The sequence below is a fragment of the Rhinoraja longicauda genome, chromosome 28, assembly GCF_053455715.1.
Source record: "Rhinoraja longicauda isolate Sanriku21f chromosome 28, sRhiLon1.1, whole genome shotgun sequence".
NCBI lineage: Eukaryota > Metazoa > Chordata > Chondrichthyes > Rajiformes > Arhynchobatidae > Rhinoraja > Rhinoraja longicauda.
The window spans coordinates 30,764,252-30,782,600 of NC_135980.1; the positions used below are offsets into that span (position 1 = coordinate 30,764,252).

The 18,349-nt window shown below is 50.4% G+C and overlaps 1 protein-coding gene across 1 annotated transcript; it reads right to left on the reverse strand.

Moving 5' to 3' along the window:
• Nucleotides 1–5,109: 5,109 nt before the first annotated feature.
• Nucleotides 5,110–12,660, reverse strand: LOC144607443 (uncharacterized). The gene is made up of 3 exons (XM_078424305.1): nucleotides 12,376–12,660; nucleotides 7,291–7,442; nucleotides 5,110–5,441 (listed from the first exon to the last, which is right to left on the reverse strand). Exons 1-3 carry the CDS (start codon nucleotides 12,632–12,634, stop codon nucleotides 5,394–5,396), a joined length of 459 nt encoding a protein of 152 aa, XP_078280431.1. The 5' UTR covers nucleotides 12,635–12,660; the 3' UTR covers nucleotides 5,110–5,393.
• Between the last annotated feature and the right edge of the window lie 5,689 nt (nucleotides 12,661–18,349).

Below are 18,349 nucleotides of genomic sequence, written 5' to 3' on the forward strand. Positions count from 1 at the left end.
ACCCAAGCAGAATAAGTGAAACAGCACCGCACAGACAGCGCCCGTGGTCAGGATGGAACCCGGGTCTCTGGCGCTGTGAGGCAGCAACTCTACCGCTGCACCACCGTGCCGGCCTCTAAATCTCTGTCCATCAACCTATGAGCATGTGCCCTGGATCCAGACACTCCAGACTATGGAAGGAGCCTCGTTCAGCCACAGATCTACAGCACAACGGCATCAGGAGATTTAGTTTAATTTAGAGATACAGCGCGGAAACAGGCCCCTCGGCCCACCGGGTCCGCGCCGCCCAGCGATCCCCACACACTAACACTATCCTACACCCACTAGGGACAATTTTTACATTTACCAAGCCAATTAGCCTAAAAACCTGTTCGTCTTTGGAGTGTGGGAGGAAACCGAAGATCTCGGAGAAAACCCACGGGGAGAACGTACAAACTCCGTACAGACAGCGCCTGTAGTCGAGATGGAACCCGGGTCTCCGGCGCTGCATTCGCTGTAAGGCGGCAACTCTACCGCTGCGCCACCGCGTCGCTGAAGTAAGGGGTAAGGTGGACAACGTACCTAAATGAAGGTAGTCTTTCTCACCAGAGCAAGGATCGGAGTCCTGGAAACTCAGCTCGGCATCAAATATAGAGACAGACACAAAGTGCTGGAGTAACTCAGCGGGTCAGGCAGCATCTGTGGAGAACATGGATAGGTGACGTTTCACAGACTGCTGGAGTAACTCAGCGGGTCAGGCAGCATCTGGAGAACATGGATAGGTGACGTTTCACAGAGTGTTGGAGTAACTCAGCGGGTCAGGCAGCATCTGTGGAGAACATGGATAGGTGACGTTTCACAGAGTGCTGGAGTAACTCAGCGGGTCAGGCAGCATCTGTGGAGAAAGTGAACAGGTCGAGACCCTTCTTCAGACTGAGGGTCTGAGGACTTAAACTTAGTTACTTAGGACAAAATGAATGTAAGATATGCAGAAAGCAACGATGATCAAGGCAACGTGGAGCCCACAATGGTCCGTTGTTGGCTGTGGGATGGGTGATAACGAGTAAACAGACCGAGGAACTCAACAGGACGACAGTGAAACTAGTACGGAGACGAGGGTGGAGGAGGGATGGAGACACAGCCTCAGCCAATCTACACAGGAGATGAGCGGTGACCAGTTTCAACTGGGTAAGGACGGCCATGGAGAATGAAGACAATTACTTTCTTTCTGGAGGACAATGGAGGAGGTTTCTCCACATAGACTTCATCTCCCATAAAGAGAGGGGTGGCACGGTGGCGCAGCGGTAGAGTTGCTGACTCACAGCGCCAGAGATCCCGGGTTCGATCCTGACTACGGGTGCTGTCTGTACGGATTTTGTACGTTCTCCTTGTGACCCGCGTGGGTTTTCTCCGGGCGCTCCGGTTTCCTCCCACGCTCCAATGACGTGCAGGTTTGTCGGCTAATTGGCTTGGTATAAATGTAAATTGTCCCTAGTGTGTAGGGATAGCAGGTCGGCGCGGACTCGGTGGGCCGAAGGGCCTGTTTCAGCGCTGTGTCTCCAAACAAACGAAACTAAAACAACACGCGTCGTAACAATCGATCATGTCAACCGTCTTCACTCTTCTTCAAAGCAAATACTCGTTAATAATGCCAGCTCCACACACAATTGAAATTAAGGTAATTGTTTATTGATGATTTTCACTTGTTGGATTTGTAATTAGAATCAAGCAAGCTCTTCCAAGGTCGAGAGAGGAAGAACCTTCCCACATAACAGTGTTAATTATGATTTACAGCATCACAGGGGATACAGACGATGAACAACTCCTGCCCAACTTATAAAAATAAACGTGATTGTCAGTAGCAGATCATAAGACGTAGGAGCAGAATTAGGCCATTCGGTCCAATCGATCTATCTCCCTCTCAACCCCATTCTCCTGCCTTCTCCCCGTAACCTTTGACGCCCATACTAATCAAGAACTTGTCAATCTCCGCCTTTAAAATGCCCAAAACTTTGGTCTCCATCGCCTTCTCTGGTAATAAAACCCACAGATTCCACCAACTAGTTAAAATAATTCCTCCTCATCTCCATTGTAAAGGTGAGGCCATTTTTAGCTGAGGCTGTGCCCTCTGGTCCTAGACTCTCCCACTAGTGGAATAAATCCTTAGAAACATAGAAAATAGGTGCAGGAGGAGGCCATTCCACAATCAGTAACCCGTGCCTGCCTTCTCCCCATATCCCTTGATTCCACTAGCCCCCAGAGCTCTATCTAACTCTCTCTTAAATCCACCCAGTGATTTGGCCTCCACTTCCCTCTGTGACAGAGAATTCCACAAATTCACAACTCTCTGGGTGAAAAAGTTCATTCTCACCTCAGTTTTAAATGGCCTCCCCTTTATTCTAAGACTGTGGCCCTCTCCACATCCACTCTATCCAGGCCTTTCACTATCCGGTAAGTTTCAATGAGGTCCCCCCTTCATTGAGCTGAATTTAGCTGCAGAAACTCAGCGGGTCAGGCAGGATCTCTGGAGAAAAGGAATATGGTTGATCTTGGAGAAAACGCACGCAGGTCACTGGGAGAACGTACAAACTCCGTACGGACAGCGCCCGCAGTCGGGATGGAACCCGGGTCTCCAGCGCTGCATTCGCTGTAAGGCGGCAACTCTACCGCTGCACCACCGGACGTATGACTGGGAACATTAATCTCATCGCAATTTGTGGCAGTTCGCCATTAATATTCACTGTGATCTGTTAACCAGTTTTTAAAGGGTGTCATTTTTCCTTGAAAATGAATAAACAATGAATGGCAGCGGTTACTGGGGCAGGGGGAGGGGTGGGTTACTGGGGCAGGGGGAGGGGTGGGTTACTGGGGCAGGGGGAGGGGTGGGTTACTGGGGCAGGGGGAGGGGTGGGTTACTGGGGCAGGGGGAGGGGTGGGTTACTGGGGCAGGGGGAGGGGTGGGTTACTGGGGGAGGGGAGGGGTGGGTTACTGGGGCAGGGGAGGGGAGGGGTGGGTTACTGGGGCAGGGGAGGGGAGGGGTGGGTTACTGGGGCAGGGGAGGGGTGGGTTACTGGGGCAGGGGGAGGGGTGGGTTACTGGGGCAGGGGAGGGGAGGGGAGGGGAGGGGTGGGTTACTGGGGCAGGGGAGGGGAGGGGTGGGTTACTGGGGCAGGGGAGGGGTGGGTTACTGGGGCAGGGGGAGGGGTGGGTTACTGGGGCAGGGGAGGGGAGGGGTGGGTTACTGGGGCAGGGGAGGGGTGGGTTACTGGGGCAGGGGGAGGGGTGGGTTACTGGGGCAGGGGGAGGGGAGGGGAGGGGAGGGGTGGGTTACTGGGGCAGGGGAGGGGTGGGGTGGGTTACTGGGGTAGGGGAGGGGTGGGTTACTGGGGCAGGGGGAGGGGTGGGTTACTGGGGCAGGGGGAGGGGTGGGTTACTGGGGCAGGGGGAGGGGTGGGTTACTGGGGGAGGGGAGGGGTGGGTTACTGGGGCAGGGGAGGGGAGGGGTGGGTTACTGGGGCAGGGGAGGGGAGGGGTGGGTTACTGGGGCAGGGGAGGGGTGGGTTACTGGGGCAGGGGGAGGGGTGGGTTACTGGGGCAGGGGAGGGGAGGGGAGGGGAGGGGAGGGGTGGGTTACTGGGGCAGGGGAGGGGAGGGGTGGGTTACTGGGGCAGGGGAGGGGTGGGTTACTGGGGCAGGGGGAGGGGTGGGTTACTGGGGCAGGGGAGGGGAGGGGAGGGGAGGGGTGGGTTACTGGGGCAGGGGAGGGGTGGGGTGGGTTACTGGGGTAGGGGAGGGGTGGGTTACTGGGGCAGGGGGAGGGGTGGGTTACTGGGGCAGGGGAGGGGAGGGGAGGGGTGGGTTACTGGGGCAGGGGGAGGGGTGGGTTACTGGGGCAGGGGGAGGGGTGGGTTACTGGGGCAGGGGAGGGGTGGGTTACTGGGGCAGGGGAGGGGAGGGGAGGGGAGGGGAGGGGTGGGTTACTGGGGCAGGAAAGGTGGGTTACTGGGGCAGGGGAGGGGAGGGATGGGGTGGGTTACTGGGGCAGGGGAGGGTGGGTTACTGGGGCAGGGGTGGGGTGGGGTGGGGTGGGTTACTGGGGTATGGGAGGGGTGGGGTGGGTTACTGGGGGAAGAAGGCCAAGTCTTATTCCAAATCCTGGCATGAATCGTCAACATTTAATGGCAGTCTGTCACAACAATAGGTGAACTGTCCCGGACATAGAAACAAACCCCAGTTTTTAAAAAAAAGTAAACGTGTTAAAAGAGAAAATGTTTTGTTTCAAAATTTAACCCGTTAGTTTAGATTGAAACAGGCCCTTCGGCCCACCGGGTCCGCGCCGCCCACCGATCCCCGCACACTAACACTATCCTACACACACTAGGGACAATGTTTACATTTACACCAAGCAAATTAACCTACAAACCTGCACGTCTTTGGAGTGTGGGAGGAAACCGAAGCACTCGGAGAAAACCCCACGGGAAGAACCTACAAACTCCGTACAGGCAGCGACCGTCGTCGGGATCGAACCCGGGTCTCCGGCGCTGCATTCGCTGTAAACTCTCCAGAAACTAGGGGACGATTTACAGAGGGGCCAATTGACCCGCAAACCCTTTGGGATGTGGGAGAAAACCGGAGCACCCGGGGGTAACTCACGGGGAGAATATGCAAACTCCCACACCCTAGGGCAGACAGCACCCGAGGTCAGGATTGAACCCTGCACCCGTCTCTCTCTCTCCGTCTCTCTCTCTCTCTCTCTCTCTCTCTCTCTCTCTCTCTCTCTCCCTCCCCCCCTCCCCTCCCTCCCTCCCTCCCCTCCCTCCCTCCCCTCCCCTCCCCTCCCTCCCCTCCCTCCCTCCCCTCCCTTCCCCTCCCCCCCCTCCCCAAATTCCTTTGGCATCATCAAAGAGGGGAGGGGGGGGGGGGAAAGGTGGGAACAGTTGAACAGTGTTGTGATGGCACGGTTGTGGTAACCTTGTGTACAAGATTAGAAGCTAGACACAAAGTGCTGGAGTAACTCAGCGGGACAGGCAGCATCTCGGGAGAGAAGGAATGGGTGATGTTTCTGGTCGAGGTCTCGTCACCCATTCCTTCTCTCCACAGATGCTGCCTGACCCGCTGAGTTACTCCAGCACTTTGTGTCCCCCTTCCATTTAAACCAGCATCTGCAGTTTTTTTCCTACTAGGCTAGACGCTATTTGTTAATCGTTTTCCATGGGAGATTGCACAGAGCTAAAGCAAGCGGTGGCTTCAACATAACTGCAGGTTGCACAGGGGCTAGACAGCGGCTCAATCAGCAGCAAAGGTACAAAGGCGAGAGAGCGGGAGGGAGAGTAAGACCACGAGGAGGTAGTAAGCCATTCAAGCGTTGTATCGTGTCCGGAACATTCCCAGGCGGCCCAGGCCGGGTTCAGGATTATTTGGGAGGATACTTAGCGAAAGGAACGTCTTCATTTACGCTGTCCTGAAAGAACAAAACAGAAAAGAGTGTAAGTATTTCACGTTAGCCAGCCATTTCCCTCACCTCCTACGATGAACAGGCAGGCGAGAGACAAGATATTTCCTCCTGTATTGTCATAGAAACATAGAAAACAGGTGCAGGAGGAGGCCATTCGGCCCTTCGAGCCAGCACCGCCATTCATTGTGATCATGGCTGATCATCCACAATCAGTAACCCTTGCCTGCCTTCTCCCATATCCCTTGATTCCACTAGCCCCTAGAGCTCTCTCTAACGCTCTTTTAAATCCATCCAGTGAATCGGCCTCCACTGCCCTCTGTGGCAGATAATTTCACAAATTCACAACTCTCTGGGTGAAAACTTTTTTCTCATCTCAGTTTTAAATGGATTGGCCTCCCCTTTATTCTTAGACTGTGGCCCCTGGTTCTAAGAAGTCCCTGTTAGGAGCCTAGATTCAACATAGAGCTGGAAATACGTGGGAGGAATATATCAGGGGAGAAGGCAGGAGAATGGGGTTAGGAGGGAGAGATAGATCGGCCACGATTGAATGGCGGAGTAGACTTGAAGGGCCGAATGGCCTAATTCTACTCCTATCACATGACCTCATTGAGTAATAGACATTAGGTGCAGGAGGAGGCCATTCTGCCCTTCGAGCCTGTACGCACCGCCATTCAATGTGATCATGGCTGATCATTCTCAATCAGTACCCCGTTCCTGCCTTCTCCCCATACCCCCTGACTCCGCTATCCTTAAGAGCTCTATCTAGCTCTCTCTTGAATGTATTCAGAGAATTGGCCTCCACTGCCCTCTGAGGCAGAGAATTCACAGATTCACAACTCTCTGACTGAAAAAGGTTTTCCTCATCTCAGTTCTAAATGGCCTACCCCTTATTCTTAAACTGTGGCCCCTTGTTCTGGACTCCCCCAACATTGGGAACATGTTTCCTGCCTCTAACGTGTCCAACCCCTTAATAATAGTAACATATCCAACAAATACCCCCCTACCCAGCGAGCAGCGGGATTGTGGAACTCACGGCCACAGAGGTTGGACAAAGCAACTAGAACGGAGATACTTAAAGGGAAAATAGATAAATGCATGTGGTTGGCAGTAATGGGAGGAATGGGTGAGGGGATGGTGGTGTTGATGTATTTAAGGAGTAGAAACATAGCCAGATGTTTCCCTGGTGTAAAGTTTTATGGAACCTTACATACAACAACAGAAGATAGACACAAAATGCTGGAGTAACTCAGCGGGACAGGCGGCGTCTCTAGATAGCAGGAATGGATGGCATTTTGGGTCGAGACACTTTGTCAGACCCGAGACGTCTTCTCTCCACATGTGCCGCCTGACTCCAGCATTTTGTGTCTATCTTTGGCGTAAATCAGCACCTGCAGTTCCTTCCTACACAGACACATTGGAGAGGTAGTGATGCCCGGAATAGCTACAGGCTCCTAAATACAGACTGCACACAATTCTATGTGACTGGTTAACAAGCAACAAAAAGCTTTTCACTGCACTTCGACAATAAACTAAACTGATGTGCCACCTGCCCACGCCAACCAACATGTCCCATCTACACTAGTCCCACTAACACTCAATAGACAATAGGTGCAGGAGGAGGCCATTCGGCCCTTCGAGCCAGCACCACCATTCAATGTGATCATGGCTGATCATTCTCAATCAGTACCCCGTTTCTGCCTTCTCCCCATACCCCCTGACTCCGCTATCCTTAAGAGCTCTATCTAGCTCTCTCTTGAATGCATTCAGAGGATTGGATCTCGCACAGATCCATTTAACACACACGATACAAACAGCTGCACAAACAACCCATCTGGTACCTGTCAGATTTACGTACCATTGGCATTTCCTGGAGGCGTTTAAATTCCGGTTTCCCTTGCTGGGAATATTTCACCGCAGTGATGAGCACTCCAACAATTAAAATCAACACCAAGATGACAATGAGAATGACCAGCCCAGTGTCCAGACGATGGCCCAGTGGAGTAAGAGCTGGAAAGAGAAAGACATACCGAATCAAGCTACAACATCAGCGAGAGGAACAGGTCGGCTAGACGCAGAGTCTCTTGCCCGGACCAGAGGACATTGGTTTAAGGTACGGTTGCCAACTTCCTCACTGCCAAATACGGGACAAAGGGTGACCTCGCCCGGGAGGCGGGTTGTAAAGGAGGGTGGGTGGTTGGGGGGAGGGTGGGTGGTTGGGGGGAGGGTGGGTGGTTGGGTGGGTGTGGGTGGGTGGGTGGGTAGGGGGGGTGGAGAGAGGGGGAATGCTGGGGTTACTCGAAGTTAGAGAAGTCAATGTTCATACCGCTGGGGTGTGAGCTGCCCAAGCGAAATATGAGGTGCTGTTCCTCCAATTTTCACTGGGCCTCACTCTGACAATGGAGGAGGCCCAGGACAGGAAGGTCAGTATGGGAGTGGGAGGGGGTTAAAGTGTTTGGCAACCGGGAGATCAGGTAGGTTCAGGTGGGCTGAGCGAAGGTGTTCAGTAAAACGATCGCCCAGTCTGCGTTTGGTCTCACCGATGTACGAGTCCACATCTTGAACAGCGGATACAGTAGATGAGGTTGGAAGAGGTGCAAGTGAACCTCTGCCTCACCTGAAAGGACTGTCGGGCCACTGACTGACTGGGCGACAGTTACTCCAGCATTTTGTGTCTGTCCCACTGAACCGTTCCTATCCATGAACCCGCCCCGTCCACCAGCGACCCCCCCCCACCCCCCCCCCCCCCCCCCTCATGTGCTGCATGCAGATTCACTGAGACCCTTCACACAATGTGCAGGGATCGCTGGTGGGTGAGTTGTTTCTGCACTGTATATCTAAACTAAACCTTTTGCTGTCTGGATAGCATGTGACAAAAAGCTATTTACTGTACCTCAGTACACATTACAATGTCAAACAATACTCTCTCCAAATTCACTAATATTTATTGTTTTTCACTTTCAGCTTTGGTTCCGCCCTTTGTGGATACAACAGCTGTAGGTAGGTGGAGTGAGTTTATCTGTATCCTTTGCTAATCATATTCTGCTTGTTGATTCTATGCCTCTTCATGTGATCAAGACTCTCCCTCTCTTGTACCTCAAGCACAGTTTAAGAATAAGGGGTAGGCCATTTAGAACGGAGATGAGGAAAAACCTTTTCACCCAGAGAGTTGTGAATCTGTGGAATTCTCTGCCTCAGAAGGCAGTGGAGGCCAATTCTCTGAATGCTTTCAAGAGAGAGTTAGATAGAGCTCTGAAAGATAGCGGAGTCAGGGGGTATGGGGAGAAGGCAGGAACGGGGTACTGATTGTGAATGATCAGCCGTGATCACATTGAATGGTGGTGCTGGCTCGAAGGGCCGAATGGCCTCCTCCTGCACCTATTGTCTATTGTTCTATATTTCAGTAACAACCTCTGTAGTAAAAGCCAAGAGCACTGGGTCTTTTTTAAACCAGTAGGAAAAAAGAACTGCAGATGCTGGTTTAAATCGAAGGTCGACACAAAATGCTGGAGTAACTCAGCGGGTCAGGCAGCATCTCGGGAGAGAAGGAATGGGTGACGTTTCGGGTTGAGACCCTTCTTCAGACTAATGTCGGGGAAGAGGCGGGACTCAAGCAGGATCTGATGATCTGGTCACACCTTAAATAACTAAATCATTTGTTTAAAGAGCAGTGTGCACATCTGGGATTAGTTTTGTTTATTGCCACGTGTACCGAGATAGTTTCGTTTCTTTCAGTTTAGAGATACAGCACGGAAACAGGCCATTCGGCCCATCGAGTCCACGCTGACCAGCGATCACCCCGCACACTAACACGATGCTCCACGCAGCAGGGACAATGTAATTTTACCGAGCCAATTAACCAACAAACTGCACGTCTGTGGAGTGTGGGAGAAAACTGGATCCCGGAGAAAACCCACGCAGGTCACGGGGAAAAATGTACACACTCCATAACAGACAAGCACCCATAGTCGGGATGGAACCCGGGTCTCTGGCACTGTGAGGCAGCAACTCTACCGCTGCGCCACCGTGCAGTACAGTGAAAATGCTTCAGTTGCATGTTAACCAGTCAGCGAAAAGACAGTACATGATTACAATCGAGCCATCCACAGTGTACAGATAGATACAGGATAAAGGGAATAACGTGAGTAATGTCTAGTTAGGATGGGAAACACTGAGGATCATTTTATTTCACAAAATGCTGGAGTAACTCAGCAGGTCAGGCAGCATCTCAGCAGGAGAGAAGGAATGGGTGACGTTTCGGGTCGAGACCCTTCTTCAGACTCCAGTCTGAAGTCTGAAGAAGGGTCTCAACCTGAAACGTCACCCATTCCTTCTCTCCCGAGATGCTGCCTGACCTGCTGAGTTACTCCAGCATTTTGTGAAATAAATACCTTCGATTTGTACCAGCATCTGCAGTTATTTTCTTACACTGAGGATCATTTGACCGGCTGACCAGACTTCTGGGTGTGGGCATCATCTCTGGAGAAAAAGAATAGCTGATAGACAATAGACAATCGGTGCAGGAGGAGGCCATTCGGCCCTTCGAGTTTGGGACCCTTCTTCTGTCAGAATAAGGGTTTCGACCCGAAACATCACCTATTTTGTTTCTCCAAGGACATTGCCTGTCCCGCTGAATTACTCCAGCATTTTGTGTCTCTGTCTTCGGTGTAAACCAGCATCTGCAGTTCCTTCCTGCACGTCTGCTAATGGCCGACGCATTTCCACAACAATGGACGACATTAGCTGAAGACCTAGAACTCCATCGGGGAATTCAGCAGAAACATCTGTCCCCTGAGTGCGCCGAGAATGAGCCACTTATTCCCTGCCGAGCAGTCGAGGCAAACATCAGGAGCAGGATTGAGGAGAAGACCGATAAACATGCACTGTGTGTTCACGGGGATGAAAGGAGACGAGGAGGAATCTCTTTAGCCAGAGGGTGGTGAATCTGAGGAGTTCATTGCCACAGGCGGCTGTGGAGGCCACAAGTCAGTGGGTATTTTTAAGGCGGAGATTTGCAGATTCTTGATCAGTGCGGATGTCAGGGGTTATGGGGAGAAGGCAGGAGAATTCTCTGCCTCCGAAGGCAGTGGAGGCCAGTTCTCTGAATGCATTCAAGAGAGAGCCAGATAGAGCTCTTAAGGATAGCGGAGTCAGGGGGTATGGGGAGAAGGCAGGAACGGGGTACTGATTGAGAATGATCAGCCATGATCACATTGAATGGCGGTGCTGGCTCGAAGGGCCGAATGGCCACCTCCTGCACCTATTGTCTATAATGGGGTTAGGAGGGAGAGATAGATCAGCCATGATTGAATGGCAGAGTAGACGTGATGGGCCAAATGGCCTAATTCTGCTCCTATGACGTATGAACATTGGAAAGTAGAACAAGGCAGGAGATGGTGAGAGGTGGGTCTGGGGAGGGGTCTGGGGAGGGGTCTGGGGAGGGGTCTGGGGAGGGGTCTGGAGAGGGGTCTGGGGAGGGGTGGGAACAGGCCTTTATTGTGCTCAACTCCAGTACCAACCATTTAGCATTAAACTCCTGGATCTTGGTGCAAAAGATATTCACAGTTAGATTTTGTTTCCCCCATTCCTCCTGTTTTATTGTTCTTTGGGCAGAGGTGAAGAGATTCCCCAGAGTCACCACCCTCTGACCAAAGTTAATCCCCCCTCCCCCCCACCCCGCCCCCCCCAAGTTGAGAAAAACTTTGCCCCAATTGTGCGCCACTGCAACCTTTCAGAGCCATGACCTTCAAGGTCACAGGTCGGTAGGGTCGCCAACTGTCCCGTATTAGCCGGGACATCCCGTATTTTGGGCTAAATTAGTTTGTCCCGTACGGGACCGCCCTTGTCCCGTATTAGTAGGGTTGCCAACTTCCTCGCTCCCAAATACGGGACAAAGGGTGACGTCACCGCTCCGCGCCCCACGTGACCTCACCCAGCCAGCGGCCACGTGCTCCCGCTCCACCAATGGCGGCCGCCCGGGTTGCGTAGCAGCGGGGGCACGTGGCCGCTGGCTGGGTGAGGTCACGTGGGGTGGTGACGTCACCCTTTGTCCCGTATTTGGGAGTGAGGAAGTTGGCAACCCCTAGCTGGATCACTCTAATCCTTTCCTATCCATGTACCTGTCCAAGTGTCTTATAAATGCTGTGATAGTATCTACCCCCACTACTTTCTCTGGCAGCTCATTCCACGTACACACCAGCCCCTGAGTGTAGGTGAGACACAAACTTCACGGGCGGCACGGTGGCACAGCGGTAGAGTTGCTGCCTTACGGGTTCCATCCCGACAACGGGCACTGTCTGTACGGAGTTTGTACGTTCTTCCCGTGACCTGCGTGGGTTTTCTACCAGATCTTCGGTTTCCTCCCTCACTCCAGAGACGTGCAGGTTTGAAGGTTATCTGTGGAATTCTCTGCCTCAGAGGGCAGTGGAGGCCAATTCTCTGAATACATTCAAGAGAGAGCTAGATAGAGCTCTTAAGGATAGCGGAGTCAGGGGGTATGGGGAGAAAGCAGGAACGGGGTACTGATTGAGAATGATCAGCCATGATCACATTGAATGGCGGTGCTGGCTCGAAGGGCCGAATGGCCTATTCCTGCACCTATTGTCTATTGTCTATTGTCTAATTGGAATGGTATAATTGTAAAATCGTCGCTAGTGTGTGTCGGATAGTGTTAATGTGTGGGGATCACTGATCGGCACCGACTCGGTGGGCCGAAGGGCCTGTTTCCATGCTGTATCTCTAAACTAATCTATTCACAGATGCACGGAGGATCTCTTGCGGTACTTCCTGCATGACAAGAGCAATGTCACCCATTCCTTCTCCCCACAGATGCTGCCTGACCCGCTGAGTTACTCCAGCTTTTTGTGACACCTCAGAGTTGCCTTCTCCCCTTAACCTCTGACACCCGTATTGATCAAGAGTGTCGTGCAGGAGGTGTACAGACCTGTGGTGGGTTGGATTGGCACCGTGGTGTTGGGCGGGCTGACCGGGGTGACCTGGGTGCTTCTGGTGCCCAAGTGGGTCGCAACCGTGGTTGCGTTGGCTGCAGTTGTTGCACTGGACATTCCTGTTGCATTGGTGGTTGACACCTCCAACGTTTTTCCTGTTGGGTTGGTTGTTGACACCGCTGCAGTCGTTGTTGGGTTGGGTGTTGACACCACTGCAGTCATTGTTGAGTTGGGTGTTGACACCACTGCAGTCATTGTTGAGTTGGGTGTTGACACCACTGCAGTCATTGTTGAGTTGGGTGTTGACACCACTGCAGTCATTGTTGAGTTGGGTGTTGACACCACTGCAGTCATTGTTGAGTTGGGTGTTGACACCACTGCAGTCGTTGTTGAGATGGTTGTTGACGAGGTTGTTTGCGTGCTGCTGATTGTACTCGTAGTCCCGGCCACTGTGGAGCTGCTGGTGATGGTCTCAGTGGTAGATGCTGTGGTGGAATAGATAATATCACTGACTTTAAACATAAATTGCAAACAAATCATCGATCAGCAGTTAATTCATAAAATGAACGCCTGGCGACATGGGCCCGTTTCCATTTTTAACACGGGTACCACATATAAAATACAAACAAACACCACAAACAAGGCTACAACCTCAAAAACCTGCATTTATATAGTGCCTTTGATGTGCCAAAGTGTCTAATGGGATTTCACATGTACACTGTGGCAGTCAAACTGGTTCTTATTTAGTTTTTTCTCTGTCCACGCCGACCAGCGATCCTGCCACACTAACGCTATCCTACACGCACTAGGGACAATTTGCAATTTTATCAAGCCAATGAACTGACATACCTTTACGTCAATGGAGAGATATTAGGACAGGTGAATGAAAGATCAGTCAATGAGCAAGAGTTTTAAAGAGTGTTTCAATGGGGAAGAGAGCAGGGAGGTGTAGAAAGTGCAAGTGCTGATTGGTGCATAGAAAACTACCCACAAACAATATGGAACTCAACTAAAGAATGAAGACCATTGATGTTCAGATGTGATGTTACGCTGAGTTCCTGTCTCTTCTCTCAGGCGGGCACTGATGATAAATTCATAAGTTATAGGAGCAGAATTAGGCCATTCAGCCCATCGAGTCTCCTCCAACATTCAATCATGGCTGATCTATCTCTCCCTCTCAACTCCATTCTCCTGCCTTCTCCCAATAACCCCTGACACCCACACTAATCAAGAATCTGACAATCTCCACCTTAAAAATACCCAATCAGTTTGCCCCCACAGCCGTCTGTGGCAATGAATTCCACAGATTCACCACCCTCTGGCTAAAGAAATTCCTCCCCATCTCCTTTCTAAAAGTACGTCCTTCAATTCTGAGGCTGTGCCCTCTGGTCCTAGACTCTCCCACAAGTGGAAACACCCTCTCCACATCCATTCTATCCAGGCCTTTCACTATTCAGTACTTTATTCACCAAATGCTGGAGTAACTCAGCGGGTCAGGCAGCATCTCAGAAGAGAAGGAATGGGTGACGTTTCGGGTCGAGACCCTTCTTCAGACTGGAGGGCGGGACAAAGGAAGGATATAGGTGGAGACAGGAAGATAGAGGGAGAACTGGGAAGGGGGAGGGAAAGAGAGGGACAGAGGAACTATCTAAATCTAAAGTCTCGAGGCAGTAATATTACTGAACCGTATGCAAAACGAATTATCAATATATCTTGGTGCATGTGATAACAAAGATCAATTGAACCATTTGTAAGCACCAGAATAAAGAACAAAAACCAGTTCAATAGATGTATATATATATATAGAACTTTTTTGTTATTTATTATGATATATATATGGATACATATACACACATATATATATATATATACATACAATAATAAGTGCAAAGACATAAACATTGCCCCCAAGTCTATGTAGTTCAGAGCCTATTTGGAGGTTGTAGTTTAATAGCCTGATGGCTGTGGGGACGAAGCTGTTCCTGAACCAGGACGTGACAGTTTTCAGGCTCCTGTACCTTCTTCCCGATGGCAGGGGTGAAATGAGAGAGTGGCCAGGGTGGTGTGGGTCAGTGAGAGTGTGGCCAGGGTGGTGTGGGTCAGTGAGAGTGTGGCCAGGGTGGTGTGGGTCAGTGAGAGTGTGGCCAGGATGGTGTGGGTCAGTGAGAGTGTGGCCAGGGTGGTGTGGGTCAGTGAGAGTGTGCCCAGGGTGGTGTGGGTCAGTGAGAGTGTGGCCAGGGTGGTGTGGGTCAGTGAGAGTGTGGTCAGGGTGGTGTGGGTCAGTGAGAGTGTGGTCAGGGTGGTGTGGGTCAGTGAGAGCGTGGCCAGGGTGGTGTGGGTCAGTGAGAGTGTGGTCAGGGTGGTGTGGGTCAGTGAGAGTGTGGTCAGGGTGGTGTGGGTCAGTGAGAGCGTGGCCAGGGTGGTGTGGGGCAGTGAGAGTGTGTGGTCAGGGTGGTGTGGGTCAGTGAGAGTGTGGCCAGGGTGGTGTGGGTCAGTGAGAGTGTGGCCAGGGTGGTGTGGGTCAGGGTGGTGTGGGGCAGTGAGAGTGTGTGGTCAGGGTGGTGTGGGTCAGTGAGAGTGTGGGTCAGGGTGGTGTGGGTCTCTGATGATGCCGGCTGCCTTTTTGAAGCAGCGAGTCCTGTAGATCCCTTCGATGGTGGGGAGGTCAGTACCCGTGATAGACCGGGCACTGTTCACCATCTTTTGCACCTTTCACCCTCTCAGAACCTTTCACGCACTCAGTTGCTGCCTCACGGCGCCAGAGACCTGGGTTCGATCCTGACTACGGGTGCTGTCTGCACGGAGTTTGTACGTTCTCCCCGTGACCTGCGTTTTCTCCGGGATTTCCGATTCAATGTAAAAGAGCCATTAGGAGGCAGTGATCACAATATGATAAGTTTTACTCTACAAATTGAGAGGGAGAAGGGAAAATCGGAAGTGTCAGTATTACAATATAGCAAAGGGGATTACAGAGGCATGAGGCAGGAGCTGGCCAGAATTGACTGGAAGGAGACCCTGGCAGGGAAGACGGTGGAACAGCAATGGTAGGTATTCCTGGGAATAATGCAGAAGTTGCAGGATCAATTTATCCAAAAGAGGAGGAAAGATTCTAAGGGGAGTAAGAGGCACCCGTGGCTGACAAGGGAAGTCAAGGACAGCATAAAAATAAAAGGGAAGTAGTATAACATAGCAAAGAAGAGTGGGAAGCCAGAGGATTGGGACTCTTTTAAAGAGCAACAGAAGATAACTAAAAAGGCAATACGGGGAGAAAAGATGAGGTACGAGGGTAAACTAGCCAATAATATAAAGGAGGATAGTAAAAGCTTTTTTTGGAGAAGGCAGAAACGGGGTATTGATTGAGAATGAACAGCCATGATCGCATTGAATGGTGGTGCTGACTCGAGTGGCAGAAAGGCCTCCTCCGGCACCTATTGTCTATTGTCTAATATACGGGTTGATCAATCACAGGTGTGTGGATAGGACAGGTTTGGAGGAATATGGACCAAGCACAGGCAAGTGGGACTAGTGTAGCTGGGACATTGTTGGCCGGTGTGGGCAAGTTGGGCCGAAGGGCCTGTTTCCGCACTGTATCTGTAAACTATACTCAACTCAGGGAAGGTATCACAAAATGCTGGAGTAACTCAGCAGGTCAGGCAGCTTCTTGGAGAGAGGGAATGGGTGACGTTTTGGCTCGAGACCCTTCTTCAGACTTCTAAACTCAGGGGTGTTATTTTCTATTTTGTACACTCCCGAGTAGTAGGAGTGCCATTTTTGACTTTTCCTTTCCACCTGAGAGAGTCAGCACACCCAAAACAACATCAGCAGTTGTGCACTGGGAGTGTCGACATAGATTTTATGATTATGTTTCTAGCATGTGACTTGTAACCACTCAGTCAGCTCCAGACCTGTAACTTATTCCCACGTCTCTGTTATTGTATAAAATCAAACCAAAATACCACTGCATTACACTCCAGCCTCGAGCTTATTGTCAGATATCTTTCATCCTCTCCAGTGAAAAAAAGTGTTTCATTGTCTCACGTCCCGAAACGGAACAATACAATTCTTACTGTGTGGGAAGGAACTGCAGATGCTGATTTAAACCGAAGATAGACACAAAATGCTGGAGTAACTCAGCGGGTCAGGCAGCATCTCTGGAGAGAAGGGATGGGTAACGTTTTGGGTCATTCTCCCAATGACCTGCAACGTCGCCCATTCCTTCTCTCCAGAGATGCCGCCTGTCCCAACAAAATTCTTACCTGCAGCAGCACAACAGATACGTGAACATAATACTCTGTAAAACCATAATGGACAACAAGAAAACAATGGTTCCCTGTCACCTTCTCCTAGCTAACAACAATCTATTCTAAGGTATTTATTCACAAAATGCTGGAGTAACTCAGCAGGTCAGGCAACATCTCGGGAGAGAAGGAATGGGTGACTTTTCGGGTCGAGACCCTTCCGAAACGTCACCCATTCCTTCTCTCCTGAGATGCTGCCTGACCTGCTGAGTTACTCCAGCATTTTGTGAATAAATACCTTCGATTTGTATCAGCATCTGCAGTTATCTTCTTATACTAACAATCTATTCTACATGTTCCTTGAATTTAATCCCCTTTGATGTCTCGTTTTTACACCTTACACTTCCTTATCTCTGTGTCTCCCTCTCCCCTGACTCTCAGTCTGAAGAAGGGTCTCGACCCGAAACATCACCCATTCCTTCTCTCCCGAGATGCTGCCTGACCCGCTGAGTTACTCCAGCATTTTGTGTCTAACTTCAACAAAAATCAGTATATATATATATATATATAAACAGAGACAATAAATAAATAATAGTGCAAAGGTGCTAGAATCAGGCATAATCTGACATATTAATATAAAGGTGTGATAAATAGTGCTATAAAAGTCACCTGTGAAAACAGAGAGGATGAGACGGATTTTCTTCCCACAGGCCATCAGGACTGTTAACTCTCATATCACCAGGGACTCATTTAATTTACTGTATTAATTTATTTTTTGAGTTAAAAAAAATTCTATTGTGTTTTGTAGTTTAGCACAATCTGCAGGCGTTGCCACTTTCATTTCACTGCACATCTTGTATGTATGTGTACGTGACAAATAAACTTGACTTGTAATCTCCTCCATGTATCTGTTATCCACCCTGTAATCACCCTGCACGTTTAGATTAAATGCTAATCTAGAATAAGGAAATGACTCCCTGATATTTTCTCCGCCTTCCATCACAGTGTAGAATGTGGAGGAGTCACTGTGGGGGATGTTCGTGTTGAAATGTATTTTGTGTGTCCTGTTGCTTTCTATTGGTATGACTGTGTGGCAAATTAAATTCCTCGTATGTTGCAAAACATGCTTGGCTAATAAAGTATGGTGATACTTGGTAATGCTAATAAAGTATGGTGATATCAGTCTGAAGAAGGGTCTCGACCCGAAACGTCACCCATTCCTTCTCTCCAGAGATGCTGCCTGTCCCGCTGAGTTACTCCAGCATTTTGTGAAATAAATACCTTCGATTTGTACCAGCATCTGCAGTTATTGTCTTATACTAAGTACGGTGATGATTATTATCTGTTAATCTATTGAAAGCCACCTGAAACCTCCATTGGATTCCTGTCAGTAATACTCCTGAACGATGCATTCTATGCTAGATTCCAGCTTCTAGCACGGTGGAGTTGCTGCCTCGCCGCTCCATCGGCCCGGGTTCGATCCTGACCGCGGCCGCTGTCTGTACACACACGCAATTTGTACTTTCTCCCCGTGACCTGCCTGGGGTTTCTCCGGTTTCCTCCCAAACTCCAATTAACCTACAGGTTTGTAGTGCAAGTGGTTTAAGTGTAAAATTGTCCCGTTGTGTGTTTTAATCAAAGAATATAAAATATTCCCCCCAAAAAATGAAATGTTTTTCCAAATCACTTTATAATTTGACCATTTAAACTAATATTAATATAAGAGAGATTG